Source organism: Pollachius pollachius, assembly GCF_949987615.1.
Source record: "Pollachius pollachius genome assembly, chromosome: 2".
NCBI classification, from domain to species: Eukaryota; Metazoa; Chordata; class Actinopteri; order Gadiformes; family Gadidae; genus Pollachius; species Pollachius pollachius.
Window position 1 is genome coordinate 7,799,652 of NC_136935.1, and position 20,523 is coordinate 7,820,174.

General features: G+C 44.4%; 1 protein-coding gene across 15 annotated transcripts in view; it reads left to right on the forward strand.

Annotated features, from left to right (window-relative positions):
• The first annotated feature begins 2,371 nt into the window (after nt 1-2,371).
• Nucleotides 2,372-20,523, forward strand: part of LOC307070894 (NACHT, LRR and PYD domains-containing protein 3-like) — a 37,601-nt gene continuing 19,449 nt past the window's right edge. For 11 of the 15 annotated variants that reach the window (XR_013811585.1, XR_013811586.1, XR_013811587.1 and 8 more), the window contains exons 1-5: nt 2,372-2,801; nt 18,718-18,846; nt 18,961-19,077; nt 19,818-19,922; nt 20,037-20,153. Coding sequence is in view for 5 of the 15 variants with exons in the window: in XM_079729630.1 (XP_079585756.1) it covers nt 18,764-18,846; nt 18,961-19,077; nt 19,818-19,922; nt 20,037-20,153 (422 nt within the window). In the remaining 10 variants the exon portion in view is untranslated. Of the gene's footprint in view, nt 2,802-5,905; nt 5,979-10,493; nt 10,568-18,717; nt 18,847-18,960; nt 19,078-19,817; nt 19,923-20,036; nt 20,154-20,523 lie in introns of those variants that run through there. The other 4 variants (XM_079729632.1, XM_079729634.1, XM_079729635.1 and 1 more) reach the window with 4 other exon arrangements.

Sequence of the window (20,523 nt, forward strand, 5' to 3'; positions counted from 1 at the left end):
TGCTGATTTTCCTGGCATTTTGGCAAAGACAGGTGTTATCTGAAACCTTATTCTCTTTTGGGTTACATCATGACTATTAGTTTTTGTAGCGCTACACTTTGTGTGTTCTCTGCTTTCCATCTTCATTTTGGAGTAAAGAAGTGTATGCAGGGTTTAAAGGGGAAGGTTTTTTTTTCTCATCTCAATCCTTTACTTACGCGTTGATTAGCTTTACCTGCCAATCCACCATTCAGTCTGGAATTTTTTTTCTCCATATTCTTAAAGGTCGGATGAGGTGGGCCCCAGACATATCTTCGCCTTGGGCCCCCAATTTGCTAAATCCTCTGTCACACCAAATTTGTACCGGGTGCCAAATTTGTACCGGGAACGTAATCCATACGTAATCCATTCCAAACCTGCCTGGCAACAGATGATCGCGGACGATCGCGTCGATTGATGTAGGAAGGTTCAAGAACATTCGCGAAGTCGTTCATTGAGTTCAAGAACATTCGCGAAGTCGTTCATTGAGCGCGACAAGACAGATAGCACTAACTTTACAAATTACATTAATTAGCGTTCCTAACTTTATATTTGTATTGCATTTAATTGATTGATTGAATTTAGCTAGTAAACTGAGTGTTTAATGTGTATCATAGTCTAGCTAGCTTGTGTTAATTTAATTGCGATAGTAGATAGATTATAGGTAGTAGATAGATAAACAGGCATTTACTAAGCAATTACTGTTTAAGGAAATAGATAAATACATTGATAATAAGAATAAATAAGTTTAGAATATAGTAGATAACTTAAAATAATATCCTTGATATAGTGTTTTTTTGGACTAAACCTTAAGGTAAAGTTGAAAATGAAAACAAGACAAGCACAGTAGGGAAATACATTTATTTAACAAAGTGGCAGATATTTTGTGATCTAAGAATAGGACGTAATGAGGCTAGTTGTTATCTCATCTCAGGAGGAGTTAAATCAATCTAAACGCTAGGGCATAAATCATGTCTTCTCTATGTAGAATATATTAACACTGTTTGCACTATTGTCCACTGCACTAACACAACACTGACACTACCTTACACATAGCATCACTTACCCCATTCAATCTCAGTCTCATTTCAATTAATCTAACACCAGTAGAAAATGTCCATCATAGCCTGTGGAACATCAAAAGAAGCCGAAATCATTCTCCACCCCCCCCAAAAAAAAAAGAAACCAAACTTTTCTGTCGGTTGTAACAACATTCTGCATTCACAGAATGTGGCTACGCTGCAAATGTTGCTATGATTTACACACCTGTGATGTGGCAGTTGCAGTCTTGTCGTTGATGGGCCTGGCCTCCACCCACTTGGTGAAGAAGTCAGTTGCTGTCAGGCAGAAGCAGTTCCCATTCTTTGAGGCTTTGAATGGTCCAATTAGGTCAACACCTAGGGTAGGGACAGACATAAACACATGCCCACAGGCCGTGACGTTAGAGAGATAGAAAGGGCAATACAGTACATTAAGAAAATAATACAAATTAAACTATGACTTCAAGAGGTTGTAGCCATTTCACAGAACCCAAAAGCAAGATATCCCACCAATCATATGCCATGGTGACTTTGGTTTGATGGGCTTCAACTCTGGTGCCTCCGTTTTCACTAGCTCAAACCTATGGCATGACATACAGATTTTCACCTTTACAACACAAGGAAATTAAACACAAGATTTAATAATATGGAGTAGAGGTGATTTTCTTTGCGTGTCACAGTAGTTTGAATGAACAATTACTTATATAAGGCAATCACTATAAATTATTCTTTAAATCTCATGAATATCTTTGGTAATTGCCTTCCAGTAGAAGCGTTGGTTGATCTTGTCCAGCATCCTCTTGATTCCAAAGTGGCCAGCATGGACTTCTGTCAGCACCTCAACCTTCTCTTTCTTAGTGAGGATCAACCTCCTCATTGAATCGCCATTCTCCCAAAGGTAGTACATGCAATTCCCTAAAGAGATTGCTTATAACTCAATTCACTTTCCTTTGCAGGGCCTACTAATTTGTTAAAATGGAAGATGAATTAAGATGGACTGCATAAAATATTATTTATTTAATTACAGAATACCTTTAAGAGTGAATTTCTTTTCATCCCTCCGGATCTGCCGTTTCTCCGTGAGAGAGCAACCTGCTTCACACATCTGAGACGACAGATACAACAAAATAGAATTAAATGACACCATTTTCAATCAACAACAACATAACCTATACACCTAAAATCTATCTATCTATCGATCTATCTATCTATCTACCTATCTATCTATCTATAGGCAGGTTTGGAATGGATAACGTATGGATTACGTACCCGCTACAAATTTGGCACCCGGTACAAATTTGGTGTGACACCGCCACTGCTCGGAGACGCTCGGTTTAAACGCCCACTGACGGGATCAAAAGTAAAGTTGTTGAAAGCAAAGTTCTCAATCGAGTGGGCGACTGGCGGTTCAACTCGAACTCGTAAGAATAACATTATTACTGCCTTTCCTTTTTTTTGTTGTTTTCCTGCCTGTCTCCGTGCGCGCTCCCCGCTCCCGTGTGGATCCTCAGTAAAGTTATGTTCGACTACTATACTCTCGGTTGTGAGTTTTTCCTAACTACTGGCGTAGAGTAGAGTTTAGTGAGATTAACAATGTAAGATATTTATGTTTTAATTCGTACGTAAGAAGTACATTTGAACTCGTAAAAATCAGCCGTGCAAACGATTCTCTAAGTGCGACATCAGCTATTGAATCTCAAGAACCCGACAACCTTCATCCTCCTCCTCCTCCTCCCCTCACAGGTAAGACGTGTTGTTCTGCTCATGGTACTGATCTAATGATTAATGTTCAGAGGTGCTCAACATAGTCGAAGCTCCAGAACAAGTCCGCCCCGTCTAGAGTGTGTGTGTGTGTGTGTGCAGGGCCGCTGCTGGCCATTTCGGTGCCCTACGCGAGCGGGGGGGAGGAAGGGGAGCCTCTTTTTATATATTAGGTAAAAACATATAATTGCCGAAATTGAGTGATAGGTTATGCAATTAAGAAAAAACAAAGGTGGGCCTCTTCATAACTAATTTATATATTTTTTTAATTCAATAATGTAATAATTATTTTTATTTTTTTTACAAACCATAATTTTTGGTGCCCCCCCCCCCCAGGTACTTGGTGCCCTACGCACTCTGCGTATAGGGAGCGGCGGGCCTGTGTGTGTGTGTGTGTGTGTGGGATCGTCTAAAAGCTGCATGCAGAAATAAGACTGCAATCTCATTTAAATGACCGGACGAAATACCTACAATATCATTTTATTGTAATAAGAAGCACTCACAGATTTTCAAATCCGAACAACAATGGGTGCCTGTATTTTAGTAATCAATACCACACAGATACACGCACATTCCTGATCTAACCCTTCAATGATTTCGATATTTGATAACTGCGATTTTTATGGATTGCCATCAAACCCTTTTATATACATTATGTCATAAGTTGTGTGAATATGTTGATCATGGTCGCTTGTTTTTTCAATACCTCCTTACATTGGTAAAGATTGGCCTTAAAACACGTTTATATTCTCCCAGCGTTTTTTCCACACACATTCAACACACAATAATTGATTGTGTTGATGTGCAAATTAAAGGCAGTGCTTGTCACGACTCAGAGCGGGAATCAATTGTAGATCAAAAAGGATTTATTCCCAAACAGTCCAGCAAATCAGGCAAATCAGATTCCAGGTACAGGCAGGGTTCGTAAACAGGCAGGCAGGCAGGCAGGCAGGCAGACAGATACAGACGGACAGGTACGGGCAAGAGATCCAAAACCGATAGGCAGAAGACTTAGTCCAAAACAGGCAGGGTTCAAAACCGGGAAGAACAGTAAACTATAACTTCTCTTTAAAGAGCTTCACGCTAGTCTCACTCAGGTGGCAGTCAGGTAGCAAACAGTACATACCGTGACGATCTGACAAAGTGAACAGAAAGGGCAGTGTTTAAATACTCCACCAATCAATACCCAATGAGAGACAGGTGAACAGATAAAATGGAGGGAAACAACCAAAGGCAGGAAGTTGCCCAAATAAAGACATGGGTGTTACTCCAGGCACATGACCAACACATGGCTACAAACATAGACAAAGTCCAGAATTATCACACTCCAACAGGTAGGGGGAGACAAAAATAACAGTCCATACGAGAATCCTGACAGTGCTTCTGATCACAATAAAAACATTTGTCAGATGCATTCCCATGAAAAAAAACTATTTTCAGGTCAATATGGAATTCTAAATTAGTATTCCACGTGTAATGCCCATGGAATTCTATGTAAGAAAATAATAAAATCTATTAATTGATACTATTTCACATCGATAATAAAGGAACAAGTCAGGAGAAACTAATTATTTTGCAGCATGCACATTAGTGTATTTGGTCCAAACATCTCCTCATATAGTAAACATACAGTTATCTCGTCTCAACCTAAATTACGAAAAAATATATTTTTGAAAAAATAAAAGTTGTGTTTGTGCAGGACTACAGGTCTCTGGTGTACTATGGATGAGGAGGGAGAGGAGGGGGGAAAAACCTCTAAGATATATAGTGTGTGGTTTGCCAGTTTTAGCCACTCTGTAACTCACCATGTAAGATGCTTGTAGCCCGCTCCTATTAACGGTATCTGTCTCCCGTATGCAAGTCTTACTGGTAGAAAGTCCTCTCAATTCTCGCTCAAAAAACTCCCGTGGCTTATTTCTCAAATTAGCATGTTTTGTTTCTAAATGTCTGCGCAACAGTGACGGTTTCATTGAGTTGTGAGACAGTACTTTTGCACATATAACACACTGTGGCCGAGTAAATCCACCAGTATTAATCTTAGTGAACCCCAAAGCAATATAGTTTTCATCATATTTTCGCCTTTTTGACGAGGTTGTTCCTTTGCCCGTCGCTGCATGCTTTCCCGCATCAGGAGGCTCTGCATCGGACTCCTCACCACTGTCCATGGCTATGCTCTCAGCGTGATCAGCCACAGGTGCATCGCTAGCATCCCGGTCAAAGGTAGACGACGTTGAAGGTGACGAATAATGTGGGTTGTTGTCGCTGGAAAGTGCACCTTCGACTGTTAGCTGACTGGTGGCAGCAGTGGATGTCCCCCTGGAAGGGCAATTTATCCTTTTTAGCCATTTATCCATTTACGGCGGTTAGCCGGGCGGCGGGCAACGTGTTTGTTTCGGCAGTGCAATTAATTCACTGACCACCAGAGGGTAGCCTATACATGTCTATGCATGACAGTGAGTGAACAGGCGCTTATTAATCCGCCGGTTTAAACATGTAATGACGCTCTTTACAAACGATGTTTTTTATTTTTTTTCTTTTGCATTTTTTCGCGTACCCCCTGTGTTACGTGGCGTACCCCTGGGGGTACGCGTACCACAGTTTGGGAACCACTGGTCTATAGCATTGGTATAACATTAGTTATACCACGGGTTGGGGGACTACTTGATTCTGATTGGCTGCAGGGTGTGCATTAACCCCTGATATACGGACACCTGCTAAGTAGTTTCAGTCAAATTGTCTGTTCAGCCTTCAAAACGAGAGCTGGTCAATTGTGAAAAATGCATTAAACTGTAATCAGAAAACGGGGTTATAGGCTATAGACCCTATAGTATCTGTGGTATAAAGGCTGTTGAAAGCATAGACCGTCTCGATTCCCATTGAAACGAATGGCGCGGTGATTAAAGCGGGATAATGCCCTTCGAGGTGTCCATTATCAGGTAGTAATGGACTTCGCGGACGGTTGCGTCCGACGTGTTATTTAAGTTATTCTTCATCACTGAGTGAAGTTATGGAACAGCAGCTTATAAGAGGTTAATCAGAGAGGAATGTAAACTGGGAGGGGAACTGAACCAACTGGTTGGTTTACAACTTAATGCTTTCCTTGTTGTTGTGTTGGACGGTTTGGTGCTGAGCTCCTCATCACAGCAGGGACAAGACAAGGTACTGTAGTCCAGTTGTTCTTAAACTTTTTATACCACGTACCACCACAGAAAATATTTGTCTCCCGAAGTACCACCATTATGACAGATGTTATAAAATATAACAACATACAGTAGCTGTTGTCATCTGTACAAAGTGGTAGCACTAGAACAGAGACACGGATACACCTACACACACACACACAGCAAGTGAGAACATGATCTCATGGTTAATGTGTTTCCATTCTGCGGCTGGTGGTTTTTAATGTGAGGGAGGAAGGACTTCTTGCAAGAACATTATTTCACAAACTACATTGTAGTGTATTATACTGTAGAGAAACTAGTAAAGTCAACACAGCTTTATGTTACGGCTTAACATGGCAGGCACTGCAGCTCTCGAAAATGCATTACTTTAGTCTGGCATTTCTCTTCACTGATTGGTTAGAAAGCTTTCAAACTTAGTGGTCAAGTAAACAACCGGCCAGTTTCCGTACGGATTCCGGCCGGCGTCCGGCCGGTTTAGCCCTTTTACTGCCCCATTCTAGGGCCGGATTATGGCCTTCTTGGCTTTCCATAGCTTTCCATACCCGCGAGGAGGATTGACTTAATCTATAAATGAAGTCCCTCAATCTTAATTGGTTTAACACCATGACTAACATTCTGAAACATCCATTAACGTCCACATTTGCCTCAAACAATGTTAGGCTTACAGCCCATACAAATAGTTGTGAAATAATGTTCTTGCACGCAGTCCTTCCTCCCTCACTTTAAAAACCACCAGCCGCAGAATGGAAATACATTTACCATGAGATCATGTTCTCACTTTCTGTAAGTGTATGTGTATCCGTGTCTCTGTTCTAGTGCTACCACTTTGTACAGCTGACAACAGCTAACAATAAATATATTTTATAAGAATAAATGTGCCTCCAGCTCTGTGGTGTCCAGAGCTAGCGGCGCTCTCACGGACGGCGCCGTGGCCGGTACCGTTCAGATCGGATGCGCTTTCACATGCCCACGGGACAGTGCACCACCCGCCCGATGTTTCGGGACAGCTGTTGGTTTGGCTCCTGAGAGGTTGATCCTGCAGGGCAAAGGTTTGCCTGAAGCGGTTATCAACACTATCCAGAGTGCTCATGCTCCTTCTACTGCTTCCCTCTATGCGGCGAAGTGGGGCGCTTTCTCTAATTAGTGTGACAGGAACCACGCTGTCCAATCTCAATGCGAGGTGGGAGGCGTGCTTGCGTTTCTGCAGTACTTATTGGAATGAGGTTTGGCCTTCTCCACTATCAAGGTCTATGCGGCAGCCGTTTCGGCTGGCCATGCAGGCTGTGATGGTAGACCGATATTCAGCCATTCACTGGTCAAGAGATTCTTGCGTGGGGCTAGACGTGTTAGGCCTGTTTCGCGCATGCTTACACCACGCTCGGATTTCCCCAACGTGTTGCGCGGGTTGTCCATGGACCCTTTCGAGCCTCTGTCTCAAGCCCCTTTGGATGCCCTGTCCTTTAAGACAGCACTCTTATTGGCTTTGGTTTCTGCCAAGCGGGTCCGTGACTTGACCGCTCTGTCTGCCAGCCCGAGCTGCTTGTTGCTTAACGAGGACAGCTTCTTTGCGCTGCTCAGACCTAATCCTGCGTTCCTCCCAAAGAACATTAACAGTTCTTTCCGGTCGAGAGATATTGTGCTTAAGGCTTTTCACCCCCCGCCTCATTCTAGTGAGGCGTAGGCGGAGTTGCATCTCCTGTGCCCGGTGCGGGCGCTGGCTATGTACGTGAAACGCTCGGCCGCGTTCCGCTCCACACAACAGTTGTTTGTGTGTTATAGCGACGCTGGCAGGGGCCGCGCTCTCTCTAAACAGCAGTTTTCTCGCTGGATACGTGAGGGTGTTTGCTTAGCCTACTCTCGGCAGGGCTTAGCGCCACCGTTGAGCGTTAAAGCTCACTCGACACGGGGCGTGGCCGCTTCAACGGCTCTGCTCAGAGGCGTTTTCGGTGGAAGACATCTGCGCGGCTGCGTCTTGGTCTTCCCCCGGCCCCTTTGTCCTTTTTTACATGTTAGACATGTCCAGGGGCTCACTCAGCCACTCTGTGTTGGAGTCTGGGGCCCCTTATACGGCTTAAGAATATAGGCATGTTCTTTTAAGCGGCATCGTTAATATCCTCTCGCCGGCTGGCGAATTGGATTTGACTGCCAGTATTTCAAATGAAAAACGGACTAGAGGGGTTCCTATTGGCTTGCCAGTTGACGACTTGGATTCGTCTGCCAGTATAGCACTCCCGACATTTTTTTCAAATGAGAAACGGACGAGGGAAGTTCCTTATTGGAGAGTTGGACTCCATAGCTCCGCCCCCGGTGGTAGCGGACCTAATGGAAACCTTATTACTCTGGTTTTTCTTTTCCTTTTAATGGATTCGATGAAGCGCGGATTGAGCCGGAGTTTTTACAGACTCACTTTTTTCTCTTGATCATCGCCTTGCTTGATCTAGGAGGAATTAGTTTTTTATTAAGCTGTTGTGTTTTGCACATCCTCGTCTTTTCTGAGTCTGATGTGCCCTGGTGACTTAAGTTTTTTGACTGGGGTCCAGCAGGAGTACATTGATTGGGCTCCACTCGCAGCTTCGCCTTAGCCCATGGTTTCTCAAGGGGGGCGTTCGCACAACCTAGGGGGCACTGGGAAGTTGTTGTTTTATTTCTTTTTGGGGGGGGATTTTAAACGTTCATGCTTTTCAATTTTTTTGGGTGAAAAAATTGGCTACCTGAAATAAATAGCCCATTTTCATTTATTGGTTTCTGACCCCTCTACCATCTCAGCTACTTGTTACTAGTGTTGACTCGTTCGCGAACGAATCAGTTCGAATGAACGAATCGTTAAGACGAACGAACTGAACTGGTTCCTCTCTCTCTCGTTCGCCTCGTTCGTCTCGTTCGCCTCGTTCGTCTCGTTCGCCTCGTTCGTTCTCAGACTCGACTCCTCCTAGACCCACTAGTCGCTGACTCGCTGACAGTTCGTTCACTCACTGTGTGAGTGGTGAGGAGGGACCGACTGAGAGACGTCACGACTCACGAGAGCCAGCCAATCGTATGCTGTTCTAGGACTGAGTCAAGGACGCTCTCGTTGAATTTTAGTCAATGAGAGACAGAAATCAACAGGTTTAATGGGGAAAAAACAAATGGGCTTAGTGAGCGAGCTATCTATTATTCACATTGGCCATCTGTTGCATGGACGTATTTAAAGGATGCATTGTACATATTTATAAATCGAAATTCGTCCCAGCCTTTATACCACATTTTTCACAACCTACCAGCTCTCGTTGTGAAGACTAGTCACCGCGCAATTCGTTTGAATGGAAATCGCGACAGTATACTTTCAACATAAAGTGTACATATTTATCATTTGAAATTTGTCCCAGCCTTTATACCAGAAGCTCTAGAGTCTATAGTGTAGCGACACTGGGACATTTAAACAGTTTGTGTGTTATGTGTTGCATTGTATTTCGTTGTCCGTTATGCCAGTTGTTCTCTATGCATGCATTGGATGTTCTTCTTGTCAATCAGTGTGGGGGGGCGAATCATCAGGTCAGCTGGGGGAGGGCCTTGGGAGAACAGGAGGGTCGGAGCTTGCACGTTGAAGGGACCGGGTTGGGGGGTTTTCCGGGTAACCTGTTGTTGTTAGTGTGGCTTTTTGCCATTGGTTACGGGTTTTCAGTGACCTGGTTTGTCACCGGCGAGGTCATTACAATAGCGTATAACTGCGTTGTCTGATGACAGTTTAATGCATTTTTCAGAATTAACCAGCTCTCGTTTTGAAGGCAGTGTTAATTTTGGCAGCTAGATTTAGTCTTTGGCTGCACAGGGTTCTGTTTATGGGAGCCTAAAACACCCGGGACACCCACCATCATTGCTAAATCAAGTCTATTATTATGCTGATATGTTAAACATCCAATAATCAACTACACCCCCCATCCCGCTGCGTTTGGTTAAAGTTGTAATGTTGACGTATGAGAATGAGAACGAGGGAGGCGCTGAGTCTGAGCCGTTCATTCCATTATTCTACCGGAAACTCGACTGAACCGGAAACTCGACTGAACGAACGAACGAACGAGGGGCTGAGTCTTGTAATATTAATAAATCACGGAGACCGATGTAGCATGACTGTCTGTTTACTGGTAGTCTTCAACACAACACAGATTCACTTGTACAACTGTACTTGACTTAGGTTTCAACTGACACGGACGCCACCCAGTGGTAAGGAGGTGAACTACAACTAATGTACAATACATCACATCTCTCTCCTTAAGATAGATATTCTCTCAACAGTTCTATCCTGTAGTAACTTCTGTTAAATTCCTGAGTTGTCTTTGCAAATTAAAACATATCATTTCTTATACAAAATAAAACTCTTACTTCATAGTTTAACCTTACAAACTAAATGTTCCTTGGCAGTATTTCTATTACTTAAAATTCACAACTTAAACAATGCCTTATATAGAAACAGAAAATAGTAAAAACTTTTTTTTTCTTTCTTTCAATACTCAAGTTCATGGAGAGTAACGAGACCGTGGTTTGATCTCTCTGCCGACTCGTGAGCTCTTCACCACTCCTTCATTCACGGTAGGTGTTGCAGATGTTTTCACAGGTGATGACGCTGGTGTCTGGAATGATGCGTCACTTTCTGCAGGTTGTCTTTTTCCTGGATCGTAGTCTTCCAGTTGTGGAGGACTGTGTGTTGTGAAAATCTTTTCTCTGGTTTTCAGCAGGTGTCGACGGTTTCTCCTGTAGGTATTTCCATCAGGTGTTTTGATGAGGAAGGAACTTGGCGTATCATGACTTTTCAACACAGTTGCTGGTTGCCAGTTGTCTTTCACTTTTACTCTGATCTTTTCTCCTTCCTCAAGAGTTGGTAGATGTTTTACTCCACGATCAAAGTAGTGTTTCTGTTTTAGCTGCCTGTCTGATGTTCTTGTGTGCGTTCTTGTGTATTTGTGGTTTCAGGAGCTGTTTTGATGTAGGCAATTTTGTTTTCAGTCTACGTCCCATTAACAACTGAGCAGGAGACAGCTTAACGCCATCTAGTGGTGCATTTCTGTACTCCATCAAAGCAATGTATGGTTCGTTCTGGCTTTCTGCAGCTTTCTTTAACAGATTTTTCACTGTCTGAATTGCTCTTTCACTCTGTCCATTAGACTGTGGAAATCCTGGACTGGACGTAGTGTGTATGAATTCCCAGTTCTGTGTGAATGTTCTGAATTCTGCACTTGAGAATTGTGGACCATTGTCCAACACGACTTCATCCGGAATTCCATGTCTTGCAAAGATTGACTTGAGCGCTGTCACTACATGTCCACTAGTTGTCTGTGTGAGCTTGGCGATCTCTGGGAACTTGGAGAAGTAATCCACACACATCAGATAATCACCTTGATTGTAGTGAAACAGATCAACGCCAACTTTTGCCCATGCCCTGTCTGGTATTTCATGGCTGATGAGTGGTTCTTTGGTGTTATTGCGTTTGAACTTATCGCAGACTGTACACTTCATAACAACATCCTCAATCTCTTTTGCCATTCCTGGCCAGTACATGACATCTCTGGCTCTTTCTTTGCACTTCGCGATGCCTAGGTGAGACTCATGAACTCTCTCCATCATGTCTGTCCTCAAGCTGTGCGGTACGACAATTCGTGAGCGTTTGAAGAGTAGGCCATCAGAGCATGTGAGCTCTTCTCTGAAAGTCCAATACTTCCTGGCCTCTAGTGGAACATGTCTGATTTCTGCAGGCCATCCTGTCTGAACGCATTTCATCACCAGTTGCATCTCCTCATCTGCTGCTGTTGCTGTCTTGAAGGCATTCAGCTTTTCGGGTGTGATTGGCAGGTAAGATGACAAAACATGAACTTGTAATTCATCTTCCAACAGTGGTTCTGCGTGCTCTTTGAGAAAGGCACGGCTCAGTGTGTCTGCTATATACAACTCTTTGCCAGGTTTGTATTTCACTTGCAAGTCATATGGTTGCATTCTCATGAGCATTCTTTGTAGTCGAGGAGGGGCTTTCTGTAGTGACTTTTTGAACACTGTCTCTAAGGGCTTATGGTCTGATTCAACGTGCACAGATTTCCCATAAAGGTACTGGTTGAACTTCTCACAGCCAAAGACAATAGCGAAAAGCTCTTTCTCTATCTGAGCGTATCGTTTCTGACACTCAGTGAGCGACCTCGATCCAAATGCTATGGGGTGTCCCTCTTGCAGTATCACTGCTCCTAATCCTTCAGAACTTGCGTCTACTGACAGCGTAATGTCTTTGCTGACATCAAAGTATCTCAACACTGGGGTGTTACTCACCAGTGACTTCAGCTTTCGGAAGCTCTCTTGTTGTTCAAAGTCCCAATGCCATGCTATGTCACTTTCTAGCAGTTTTCTCACAGGTGCACTCACCTCTGCCAGATTCGGTATGAATTTCGCCAGATACTGCAGCATTCCCAGGAACCTCATCAGAGCTGCTTTATCCTCTGGTTCAGGCATGTCCTGTATCGCTCTGACCTTTTCTGGGTCGGGTTTCAATCCGTCTGCTGACAAGACATGTCCAACATAGCTGACTTCAGTCATTCTGATCTTGCACTTAGCTCGAATCAGCTTCAGTTTGATGCTTCTGATTCTGTCTAACAGCTGTCTCAGTCTTTTGTCATGCTGCTCCTTATTTTCTCCCCATACATGAATGTCATCAACAATGTTCACGACTCCCTCCAGGCCTTCTAGACGCTGCGCGATGCACTTTTGAAACACCTCTGGAGCGGACGAGATGCCGAAAGGTAATCTCAGGAACCGATACCTTCCATACAGAGTGTTGAAGGTACACAGTTTGGAGCTTTCGTCGTCGAGTTGCACTTGCCAGAAGCCATGGTTGGCATCCAGTACAGAGAACACTTTGGCATTTGGCATTTCTGCGACTATCTCTTCAACTGTGCGTAATGGATAATGCTCTCGGCGTATCGCTTTGTTGAGATCTTGTGGGTCAATACAAATCCTGAGTTTGTTTGGTTTGACTACAGTCACCATGCTATTTACCCAGTCAGTGGGCTCTGTTTGTCTCTCAATGACCCCAATGTCTTCCATTCTGTCTAATTCTTCTTTAACTCTGTTTTTCAATGCTACAGGTATTTTGCGCGGTGCATGGATGACTGGTGGAACCTCTTTGTCCAGTTGGATATGGTGTAATCCTGGAACACATCCTAAGCCTTTGAATAAATCTTCATATTCACCTAATATGTCGTCATTTTCTTCATTTCCTATTTTGAACACTCTTTTGATCAGGCCTAGCTCTGTGCATGCATCTCTGCCAATAATTGCAGGTGAATTGCCATCAACAACTTGGAATTCAAGCTCATATTCTTTGTCTTTGTGGTAGCACTTCAGCTTTGCCTTGCCTTTTGGCTCCATCGTGTGGCCAGAATAGGTAACAAGCCTACAATTGGATTTCAGCAGTGCTTTCTTGTTAACTACTCTCTCATATTCTTTGTACGGCAATACATTGCACTCTGCTCCTGTGTCTAGCTTAAATGTCAATGCATGGTTATTTATTTTCAGTGCTTGTGTCCATTTCTGATTATCTTTTTCATTTGCAGAGACTGTATCCAGACGCTTGATTGGCACATTTTCTTCCATCTCAATGCAACCTAGAAACATTTCAGCATTTTGTTCCTGTTCTAATTCATGAACTTTTCTCTCTGTTTTCTTTACGTATCCCTTTCGTTTCGGTGTTTTGCACATCCGACCAAAGTGATTCTTCCCTGAACACTCGTTGCAAACTTTCCCGAATGCAGGACATTTCTTTGGCTCGTGTGTGTATCCACATCTAGTGCATTCCTCACCGTCTTTCCTGTCACGTTGCACACGCATGCTATCTTGCTTAGCTCTGGGCTTTGTTCTGGTTATTTTATTCACGGCAATGTCTGATTCCTCTTGCAGAGCCTTCATGTGACTTTGTGTAATTTCATTAGCTCGACAAATGTCTAATGCTTTTTTCAAATCCAACTCATCTTCTCGCAAGAGTCTTGCCCTCACTGTGTCATTGTTAACTCCACACACTATGCGGTCTTTTATCAGTTCATCATTCAACGCTCCAAATCCACAATCCTTAGCTTTATTTTTCAGATCTGTCACGTATGCGTCAATGGTTTCATTTTTTCCTTGCGCTCTCGTGAAGAAGATATGTCTCAGGTAAGTTACATTCTTCCTTAGTTCACAGTATTTCCTAAAGCTTTCTTCCAATACAGTCATATCCAATTTTCCCTCACCAAACTCCATTGTGTTATATACCTTCAAGGCTTCATCTCCCGCCACATGTAGAAACGTTGCACACTGTCTTTCTTCACTCTTCTCCGCCAACCCAGATGCGATGAGATAGAGGTCGAATTTCTGAACCCATGTTCTCCAGTTTTCAGCGACGTTCCCCTCGAAGCTCAGACTATTTGGAGGTTTCAGTTGCTCCATTTCTTCTAGTTCACTTCTGACACCATGTAATATTAATAAATCACGGAGACCGATGTAGCATGACTGTCTGTTTACTGGTAGTCTTCAACACAACACAGATTCACTTGTACAACTGTACTTGACTTAGGTTTCAACTGACACGGACGCCACCCAGTGGTAAGGAGGTGAACTACAACTAATGTACAATACATCACAAGTCTGACTGACTCAGAGAACCGTGTATGATTCGATTCACCGCTACCGGAAACTCGACTGAACGAACGAACAAACGATTCGCGAACGACTCCTCTTGGCGAACTGAATGACGCGAACTGGTTCGCGGAAACGAATCACTAAATCCAACCCTACTTGTTACTGTCTATGCGCAGTGTAACAGTGGTCATACAGCGCGGATCATTCCTGCACACGGCCGGACTCCCGTTACATCAGCTATCGTCATGATCTCTATAGTAACGCTGATAAACATAATCCAAGTTCGCGGGTTAACAGTTCAATAACGAACACAACACAATCAAACATGGCCGACAGCAAGAAAAAAATAACACATTTTGTTTCATAGCCCGTTTTCCTCCTTCCTCTTGCTGTTGTTCAGTTCCAGCTGCTCTGAGCTTTGTCTCCACGAAGAGACCGTTGCATTCAAATGCAAAATATCTAGGCTTAATTAGGCCTCTGCGCGCGATCTGTTTTCGCGGTGCCCGCGTTGCCCGGGCCACGGTGCCCGTGGTTCCCAGGCTGCGGTGCCCGCGTTGTCTGGGCCGCTGTCACGATGCCTGCGGGTCCCGGGCAATTCATTCATTGACGGGGCACGGCGGGAGACGAGGGAGTGCCGTGCCCGAGGTTCGCAGGCTGCGGTGCTCGCGTTGCCCAGGCCGCTGTCATGTACCCGCATTTTTTTGGCAATTCATTCATTCACGGGGCACGGCGGGAGACGCGGGAATGCCGTCGCCGCACTCACGGTGCCCACGGTTCCCGGGCCATTCATTAATTCGTTCACATTTTTCACCGCCAGAGGATCAGGGTAAGGTCAGGGGGGCTTCAAAAAAGGTTGAGAAACCCATAAGGCGAAGCTTAGACGGCATAGCCTACATGAAATAGAACGCTAGTTATGATATCATACCACTAGTTCTATGATTGTAGGCGTAGCCGTCTAGTTTCCCACCTGCTGTACCCTCCAAATGCTGAACGAATAACGTGGAGGAGCGGCGGTATGCGCCGCATTATATACACGGTGCCGTGGGAAATGTGGGCGGTGCCCACGTTGGTGCATAGTTGAAATTTTCAGTGCGGCAAGCACGCGCACGGGGCAAGCCCATAAGACGAAGCCTAGAAGGCTACGCCTACAATCATAGAACTAGAGTTATAATATCATAACTATCGTTTGATAGCCATGATTTAAACGGCATGCGAGCTGCTGGTTTCAGCGTCCATAGCAACCATCCTAGCAACCATCTTATTATATTTCTGTCGAGACCTGAAATATTCTTTGTCATAATTATCAAACCAAACATCCTTCACATTCACCGAGCGAAGATTGTGAAAGTTAAATGCAAATTTCTCGCTAAAAATGTTTACATAAACACTTTTAATGGTGTAACTATGTAAGGGATAATGTGTAGAATGCCGGTCATTATCAAGAAAATAAGCCCCGACAGGGCGAACAGGACACCGAGGCACAGCGGAGGTGTCTTGCTTCGCCATGAAGGGGGTTATTTTCGATAATGACCGGCGACGTTTATCTCGCTTATTACACGGCTACTTGCCAAAACGAAAAAATAACTTAACACAGTGTGTCTTTTTACAATTTAGTTGTTACCAGTATTCGTAGTGTTGATCAGCAGAGAAATAGTCCGCCAAAGACGTTGACGTCGCTTGGCAACCGAGTACGCTGGGGTTGATACATTATCCCGCTGATCAGACTACACGGCTACCTGCCAAAACGAAAAAACAACTTCACAGTGTGTCTTTTTACAATTTATTTGTTTCTATTTCAAGTGTTAAAATAAAGTGCAAATGTTTTTTTTCGCAAAAGACGTTGAACTTAGAACATAGCCCATTGATCGTCCGCTGGTGTAAGCTTATTTTTATTTATTCTTGTTGCTGTACATTGCCATTAATTGTAAAATTTGACAAGAAGAATGGGGCTTCTTTTGGAATATTAAAGGAGATCTTCAATGTCTTGTCTTCATTCCAGATTTGGAATTTGTCCATGGCAGCTGCCATGGACACACCTCCACTTTTCCCTGTCTGTCAAGGACGGAGTCCAATAGCTCCTCAGACTGCACTCACATCTGTGCCCCGTCACAGACATAATTTCCCGACTCTGCAGGCCAGCCTGCGTCAGCAGTGTGACAGCGGTGCTGCGCAGACTGTGGTTGGTATACCTCCTGGAGAGGCCCGCTGCCTGGCTGATTTTAGGCAGCATTGGCCCAAGGAAATTGTGTCCCATGGCCTCCCGAGAGTACCAGACATCCTGCTTGTTAAGCAGCTGCTGGTCCTTTTTGAGAGGGTGCAGGTAAAATGACTCAGCGTTGGGGGGGGCAAATGGAGATGTACTTTTTAAAACTGGCAACGGGGCAATGTGGGTTGTCAGGTTCCGAGAAAATGTAGCCACGGTAGTTTTCTTTGCATGGATCTATGGCATCTTTGTGATTTTTTGTCTCGGCGTTGTAAGAAAGAGAAATATACTTGTTGCCTTTCGCGTCTTTTTATAAAAAAAAAAGAGTACCGATTGCTCTCTTGCCAGCTGCGGATGCACATCGAACCATACCTTCCTGACAAGTCCGTGAGCCGTGTTGACAGACAGCACAGATAGGGGGGTGATGCTCGCTGGTGTCTTTGCCTTTTTTCGTAGGTCTTTGATGACGGACTTGAACACATCATTGGTCGATTTGAAGCTGACAGATTTCATCATGTCAAAATTGGTCAAGTGACGTGATATCCCTGACCTAAGTGCGATGTAGCTCACAATTGAGTATGTCTTGACGTTGGCGTTTCGCACTGACGAATAAAAGGATTGTAGCATCTTATTTAGATTCTCTGCACTATTGTTGAACAAGTCTGATGACATGTTTTTGTTATGCCACGTCCTGCTACATGGTCCAACACCTCCATCTAGTGGCCGCTTGGCGCCATTGATACTCACCCTTTCAACACACCTGTCCGCAATCTGCAATCGCCGTTCCCTACTTAAGCCGGGGATCTCCAATCAGCCGGCGCCAGTTCGTCGTTTACTACACCTCAGTCAGTATCGGTCCTACCAGCGTTAAATCAAGTCCAGCCCGTTTTCCCAGTCTTCCAGTAACCCTCTTTTCTCTTCCATAGTTCTCCGTCCGTCAGCCTGTTTACCCGTTGCCGACTCCTCGACTGCCTGACTACCCGCCTACCGCCGAGCCCCTGCCTGTCTGACTGCCCGTCTGTCACTGAACCCTCGCCTGCCTGACAACCACTTGCCTAGCCCCGGCTTGTCGTTACCCCTTGTCCCAATAAACCCCATTTCCTTTCCATCCCGTCTCTGCCTCCCTGTGTCAAGCGTTTGGGTCCTCTCGTCCTGTGCCCATAACAGTTTTTCTCTTTTAACCAGTCTTGGAAAACTGACATGGCCAATATTTTGGGGCATGGCTCTTTTCAGTATTAATTTCGTGTCGATCCTCTTCTATTTTATCAACGTCTCCTTCATCCAAAACTTTGTGCCGCTTCGCTTCGCCCTCTTCTCCGCAGCTCTCCTCTTTTTGTCTTTTATTCACTGACTCATTCTTTAAGCAAGTATCAAAATTGCAGTTTTTCCCAATTTTCTTGGAGTTAATCGGTAACTCATCCATAGTTGCCAGCCTTCTACATTTTTTTTCCGGCTTCAGATCAGCCGACGTCACTTAGCAACCGAAGATGTTATTTGACGTTCTTGGAGTGAGACTGTGTTGGTCAACACAACTTTAAACTTTATTGTTTTCTCCTTTTATAAAACCAGCATGAAGCAAACACAGCAAGACGTACGAAATCATACAGGTTATGTTCAAGTGTCTGTGTCCTTGTGTGTACGTGTGTCCGTGTATGTTTGTGGCTGTGTGTGTTTGTGTGTGTGTGTGTATGTCCATGTGTGTGTCCATGTGTGTTTATTACCTGGTGCTCTGTTATTACCTTTGGTTTGTTAACCAGAGCTGTGCCAGCTGCCCCAAGCCAACTCTTGGTGTAACATATGTTCTTCACTGTTCTCTGGTTCCTCCCTCATGGTGTTAACTCTTGACGCAGTGTCTGTCTGCTGCTGGCTCACCTTCCCTCCACAGGTCCTGATAGAACCGTCTTACTAGGACTACAGGTCTCCGGTCTACTATGGATGAGGAGAGAAAGGAGGGGGGTCCTACCTCTAAGACCACTCTGTCTGGGGAACATGGCCGCCAGAGCAAAGCTAAGAGGTAAGAAGAGGATCTCTCACTGTCTGTGACTGTTGTCCATCTCAGAGCTCAGCAGTGATACATATTGACACCATCATTAGTCTGAGTAAAAGCTGTCTGTGTGTTGTGTTGAAGCCCAGGGCAGCAGGAGAGAGCAGACTCCCCTCGACCCAGCTGTGTCTCCATGAAGAGTGACCGCTCTATGGATCATCCTCCTGACCTTAAAGATGGACGCCCTTCCAGAGAGCAGAGGTAGGAGTTTCAAACAGACAATGAAAACAGACCACTTGATATCAGACTTGAAAACAGCTGTTTTAGTTGTCCTCAGTTGTTGTTGTGTTTAACAGATAAGCTTTATCAGTATTGCTTAACGTTTGCATACGAGGTGGTCCGTGGAAAGTCTTAATGACAGTGGTCCGCCTAAGGTCAAAGGTTGTGAACCCCTGATACATGATCTATTCTGTCTACATTAGCCCCCTAACACCACGCCTGGGTGAGAGCGTCTGTTCTTTTGATTTCATTCCACTGGTCTGTTGAGTCTTCACACCAGTCTCACAAATGGGCTCAGCTCAACACAACATTTAAACTTTATTGATTTCTCCTTTTCTAAACCACCATGACGCAACCACAGCAAGACGTATGAAATCATACAGGTTATGTTCAAGTGTCTGTCTGTGTGTGTGTCCTTGTGTGTGTGAGTCCATGTGTGTGTCTGTATGTGTGTGTGTGTGTGTGTGTGTGTGTGTCTGGTCAAATAATAGCTCTGTTATTACCTTTGGTTTGTTAACTAGAGCTGTGCCAGCTGCCCCAAGCCAACTCTTGGTGTAACATATGTCCTTCACTGTTCTCTGGTTCCTCCCTCATGGTGTTAACTAGTGACTCAGTGTCTGTTTGCTGCTGGCTCACCTTCCCTCCACAGGTCCTGATAGAACCGTCTTACTTACCTTAATGAACACTGAGTGACCGTAGAAAAACAACATGTGTTTGTGTAGGACTACAGGTCTCCGGTCTACTATGGATGAGGAGAGAAAGGAGGGGGGTCCTACCTCTAAGACCACTCTGTCTGGGGAACATGGCCGCCAGAGCAAAGCTAAGAGGTAAGAAGAGGATCTCTCACTGTCTGTGACTGTTGTCCATCTCAGAGCTCAGCAGTGATACATATTGACACCATCATTAGTCTGGGTAAAAGCTGTCTGTGTGTTGTGTTGAAGCCCAGGGCAGCGGAAGAGAGCAGACTCCCCTCGACCCAGCTGTGTCTCCATGAAGAGTGACCGCTCTATGGATATACCTGTTGGGTTTAAAGATGGGCGCCCCTCCAGAGAAGACAGGTAGGAGTTTCAAACAGAAGATGGAAACAGTTGATTGTAATCATATTCTTTTGATCAGACGCAACAAGGCAGGAGAAAATAAATATTTCTGGACTTTTAAACTCTAGTGATTCAGTGTTGTCTCTCTAGACTTCACATCCAATAATCTGATTATTCTTTAAGTGTGTGTGTGTGTGTGTGTGTGTGTGTGTGTGTGTTCGTGTGTCCGAGTGTGTGTGTGTCTGGTCAAATAATAGCTCTGTTATTACCTTTGGTTTGTTAACTAGAGCTGTGCCATCTGCCCCAAGCCAACTCTTGGTGTAACATATGTTCTTCACTGTTCTCTGGTTCCTCCCTCATGGTGTTAACTAGTGACTCAGTGTCTGTCTGC